The sequence below is a fragment of the Lottia gigantea genome (assembly GCF_000327385.1).
Source record: "Lottia gigantea unplaced genomic scaffold LOTGIsca_15, whole genome shotgun sequence".
In the NCBI taxonomy this organism is placed as follows: Eukaryota; Metazoa; Mollusca; class Gastropoda; family Lottiidae; genus Lottia; species Lottia gigantea.
In genome coordinates, this window is record NW_008707797.1 from 331,420 (window position 1) to 337,377 (window position 5,958).

General features: G+C 31.3%; 1 protein-coding gene across 1 annotated transcript; it reads right to left on the reverse strand.

Moving 5' to 3' along the window:
- Positions 1 to 1,946: 1,946 nt before the first annotated feature.
- LOTGIDRAFT_112428 (hypothetical protein) lies at positions 1,947 to 3,090 on the reverse strand (the record flags this gene model as incomplete). Its single annotated transcript, XM_009050368.1, has 3 exons — positions 1,947 to 2,075; positions 2,307 to 2,432; positions 2,911 to 3,090. Coding segments are annotated over 3 exons (435 nt in total), but the record flags the coding sequence as incomplete, so codon positions are not given.
- Between the last annotated feature and the right edge of the window lie 2,868 nt (positions 3,091 to 5,958).

Sequence of the window (5,958 nt, forward strand, 5' to 3'; positions counted from 1 at the left end):
GTGGACTCTCTGTAAGGGATGCTGAGTGTACAATCTCAATTGCAGATTGGCATCAGGAGATGGACAGAATGATGAGACATACCTATAATATTTTGTATTTTTGCTGCCCGTTCTGCTTTACGTTGACGATCAGTCTCAGTCTCCTGAGAGTTCACTACTGGTATCTCTTCTAGAATATAAAATATAGTGATTAGGTTAGCGTTAATAACTAAATAGCCTAATAATAGTCTAATGACACGATGTGAACTAGAGGCTTAATATAACCACAGATATACTGGACTGATCAAAATAATAAGTATGAATATGTAGGATGTAAAACTCCATTCATTTCATTTTCTTCCAGTCTTGGCTAGTTCCCAATCTTTAATAATATTCAGTGAAACTCTGGACCTGTGGAAAATAGAAAAATAATTTATCCAGAATGTGAGTAGATAACTCTAGTAAAAAATAATTATCATCTCACCTTCAACAGGACATCTTTCCACAGCACGTTTTAAATTTCCTGTCCAATCATCTCGACTTGATTTATTCTTACAGACCAGTTCGTACATCTCAGGTTGTGATTTACTCTGACAGATAAGATAAATACCATGACTATCTCTAGAGTCATTCTTCTCTCTAACTAGTAATTTATATAACGGTACAACACATGACTGAAATATACAAATTAAAAATAAGAAACAGGTTGTTATGATATATTTTATCAGAAGAATGTTATATATTAAGCAGAGATTCAAAGAGATTTTCTGTCATTTTCAGAGACACTCATTCAGACAATTCTAATTTCCAAACTATGATGTTAATATTTGTTCATGAAAATATTATTCTTCTATATAAAGCCTGTGATTAAGTAACTTATAAGTATTAAAACAGAAATCCTTCAATTTATTATTGATAACAGTTTGAACATCATTATTATCAGTAAAGAGTTACCTACCTTGTTATCCTGGACGAAGAAAGTATATTTCTGATTATTTTCCTGTAGAAACACAATCAAATCTGTCAACACCACGGCCAAAATATCTGAAAATAAATAACAGGAAATCAATTTTGATATCCATTTTACAATGTTTTACAAAATAAGACGTTGAAATATGACAATAAAAATGGGTTTGATGGAAAAAGACCATAATTCACAACAAAGTATCAAGCGAATCTAAAAACTTACCTGTCACTCTGCCTCGAGCATTTTTCCATCCCACAATTCCTGAAAAGACGTACTTCCTGTCACCCAACGTTAAATCTTGTCTCTGAAAAAAAAAAACCCCGATGAAATCATGGCATAAAGGCTTTTCGTATTTCAAAAGATTTTCCAGTCTTTAGTTTGTATTTGGGAGACACCTATAGATCTATTTGTACAATTCTGAGTTTCAGTTGAAGACTGTGGTTTCATATATTTCCTATAAATCTACAAATTAAAACCAAACTGTACCAACCTTGAATTTTTTCCCTTTAAAAACAGTGGTAGCACGACTGTCAATATTTTTCTGTAAATCAACCAGACGTTCGTAAGCTGCTACTTCCTGATCAACTTCATAATTTACATTCCGACTACATTGATGAGCTTCTCGTGTTCGTTCTCGATCTTTTTTATCTGGAATATACAAGACAGGTTTAAAATATCACAACAAAAAAACAAATTTTTAACAAACCCTAACATCTGAATGATCAAATAGGTAATGATACACGGAAACCAGGGTGAGAATGGTTTGATAACTGAATCTAAAGATCAGTTGGATTGAGAAAGATTGAGAATAGATATAATCTGTTAGTATTCTGTCAAGGGAAACCAAGGTGAAAAAGGCGACACTCTTAGAGAATGGTGTGATAACAGAATCTAAAGATCAGTTGGATTGAGAAAGATTGAGAAAGATCGAGAATAGATATAATCTGTTAGTATTCTGTCAAGGAAAATCAAGATGTTCTGGAAAAGTAAGCTTGTAAAATCAAGACTTACCTTTTGTACTATTCTGTATTGCTTCTATTAATAAAGGATATTTTGAAAGACGTAAGGTCACACCAAGTATAAAATCAGGAAATTCACGTTTTTTAACCATCGATAACTCGGAACATTTCTAAAAATATAAAAATTATTTCTATGTCACCTCGAAAACAAAACACTCGTTATAATTTTATACAATACAGAGCACGGGGCTGAATTTTTCAAAAAAGTCACGGACATGCTTCACTAGCAACTCTGGTAATATATGACGTAATTAATTGGCTGGTAAAGCAGACGTTCTGTGAAAGGGTGGGGCTTTCTTCTGTTTTACAAATTGTAAAGAAATTTACTCAGGTAAACCTACTCGAAAGAAGCTGTGAAACTTGCGTTCAGTTTTTAAATATTCTTTATATAAGGCTACAGATTCTTTATGTTTTGAACAAAAACAACCGTAAGCTTTCTTCATCTTCTCCGCATTCACTCCATTAAACTGAAATTAACATTACAAAAATTCAGTCTTTAGAAAATCAAACGAGTAAGTTTTTGGTTCTCTTCCAGATATCAGATTAATATTAAAACACTATTGAAGTCTTACAGTTAAAATCTGAGCCCAGAAATGTACTAGAAATTATTCAACACAAAATATCAGGTTGGAAAGAAAAATATTTCAATTCATCATCTGTTCAAAACTATTACATATTTCTACTGTGTTTCCATTCATTCCCAGTTATAACCACCAACTTGAAAATAATACGAAATACACAACACTATGATATTATTACAGAGATAATTTTAATCAATCAGATTTTCTTCAAATTACCAACAGGTGGAGTCAAATTTTCTAGAATTAATTATCGAAGTAAATTATCATCAATGAAAACTGAAATATAAGCCAGCAGATTTAAAAACTGAAATATAAGCCAGCAGATTTAAAAACTGAAATATAAGCCAGCAGATTTAAATCTTACCATTTCAAGTAAAACAGGTCCAACCTCCTCAATAAACTTATCAGTACGTTTTTTCTGTAGCTGTAATAACTGACGTAAAAACGTGGTATGGATTTCAATCAAATCATCCAGTTTGGGAAATAATCGTTCCACCTGATCAGCAGGTAGCTGAAGTTCGTTTAATAACCCATGGTTAAATACCTACACAGAAAAATTCAAAATTTACATTTTATAAATATCACCTGGGACATTCTAGAGTATGTTTACCATTCTAGTGACATTGGTTCTCAAATTATGAGCTAAGACAGCAAGAAAGAAGTACCATAAGGATACCAACTTGGGTTCTCAAAGGATTCTACAAGCTAGTTTTAGATTTAAACTCATGGTAATGATCTGGTAATGATCTGGTATTGATCTAGTATTGATCTGGTATTGATCTGATATTGATCTGATATTGATCAGGTATTGATCTGGTAATGATCTGGTATTGACTTACTTTTTGCATGATTTTAAGAGTACGACAATACTGTTTCTCGGTGACGATCAACTCCCAAATATGGTCTTGTCTTTTGATATCCTTCGACCCTAACTTCTTCACAATCTGAAAAAAATATTTAGCCAGTATTACTCGGAGTAATACACAATTCAAACATTCAAACATTCAAAAACATATTCAAATCAATTTCTGTTTTAGAATATTTACAATAGGTTGAATCTTTATATAAAATAACTTACAAAGATAAACAGTAGAGTGTTATCATATTTTACAGAATTATACTTACTCTTCTAGACACCTGATACCACTTTTCATTATGAAATACTTACTCTTCTAGACACCTGATACCACTTTTCATTATGAAATACTTACTCTTCTAGACACCTGATATCACTTTTCATTATGAAATACTTACTCTTCTAGACACCTGATACCACTTTTCATTATGAAATACTTACTCTTCTAGACACCTGATACCACTTTTCATTATGAAATACTTACTCTTCTAGACACCTGATACCACTTTTCATTATGAAATACTTACTCTTCTAGACACCTGATACCACTTTTCATTATGAAATACTTACTCTTCTAGACACCTGATATCACTTTTCATTATAAAATACTTACTCTTCTAGACACCTGATACCACTTTTCATTATGAAATACTTACTCTTCTAGACACCTGATACCACTTTTCATTATGAAATACTTACTCTTCTAGACACCTGATACCACTTTTCATTGTGAAATACTTACTCAATTATAATTGATATACTTCCTCATGTGAAAAGTTCATTAGCTGTTGTTTCGCCAATATGTTTTGGATTTCAAGTTTCGTTTTGCTATTTGTATTTTAGACAGACGATGATTAACAAATGAAGGATACGTAAATACAATTCCTACCTTTTTGTCTATAGAAACACTCCATGCTTCCGGGTCGTCAACGTTTAACATCAAATCAGGTTCATCATCTAGGACAGCTTCATCAGACGGCACTCCTTCTAACGATTCCAACGACTCTGATATCGTATCACTTATACTAGAAAATAAAATATACACAGTAAGTCTCAAACAATCTCAATTGTATTGTCTTATGTTTGTGATATGTTCCGCTCACTTCTAAATGTTGTTCAAGTCTTACGGTCAATCCAGACAGAAAGATCGACACAACCAAATTCTTTGATAATTGATATCCTATCACTGAAAAACTTTTCAGGATATATTTTAGAATCCTTCTCATTCGCATGTGACCTCTAACAGAATCATCAGATAAAATAGGTACTTTAATAACTCAGAATGATCATATTCCTGCCTGGCATTAATCAAGATCATAAACTTGATTTTCCTGGTTTTTTTCTAAACTTAAAACTAAATAATAAGCCTATACCTGTTTTTACTACCAACAAATGAAAGACGTTTATAAAAACTTAGATCCATTTTAAAATTGTCACTGGAGTCTGAATTCAAGTCCTTTAATTTGAATGAGCGCATTGATGGCGGGAAAGTTTACCAAACAGATTTCAACTAAAATACCATCTTTTAGAAATAACAACTAAAAACTTTTCACAGTAAATATAAATTTTCCTGTCTGTTTATCCAAAATTAAGAAGTTTTATATCAAATTCTGTCTAGTTTAAAACACACTTTCACAAATCTACTGAAATCTTAGCTTTTATAATAATATAATATAATCATCTCATATTCATTTTAACCAATAGAAAAAAATCACATGACATCAAAAATTATTGTAAATTGATTACGCAACAAATATTTTTCAAATTTCCAAATTAGTCAACATCATCTGCAGATAAAAATAAATTTCCCAAAAAAAAATATCTGCATATCACCGTCAAATTTATTACTTTATCAATATGTATAAGTTAAAGATGGCCGCTGGTTGCTATGATGTCACCCATCCTGTTTCTATGATAAAAATAAGGCGAAAAACACTCAAGCTCTTTTCCTGACAGGAAATGACATGAACCAAACATTTCGCCACAAATATAGTATCTAAACATCCTTTGAACATCTCCAGTCAGAACATATCCTGAGAAAGTTTCACTTCATGATTAGTGAATTATTAGTGGTCTGGTTCCCATATGACTAACTTTTAATATTTGGTTAAATCATAATCATAACATTGTATAACTATTTGGAGAAAAAGATTCGTTAAATACAGAATTTAATCCAGAATTAATAGTGGTCTGGTTCTCATATGACTAAGTCTTGGTTTTTCGATAAATCATAAATTTGTCAATTCTGATTGTCAACAAATTAGAGAAAAAAATTCATTGACTACAGAATTTAATCCACATTTCTAAGTCAATTTAGAAGCTCAAAAGTCCTTTATTTTTACTATGGTGTATCTTACTTTCAGATGAAATAAACTTAAATAACTCACTTTGAAGGTACAAGTTCTTGAGCAGGACCCATTGAATCTATCTCTTCATTGATAGCTCGACTAAAAAAATACAATTAAACATTAGTTAATATAGAATTAATATAATAGAATTCTCAATAGTTATCTATGATATATAGACACAGCTTTATGGAACAACAATCACTGGTTA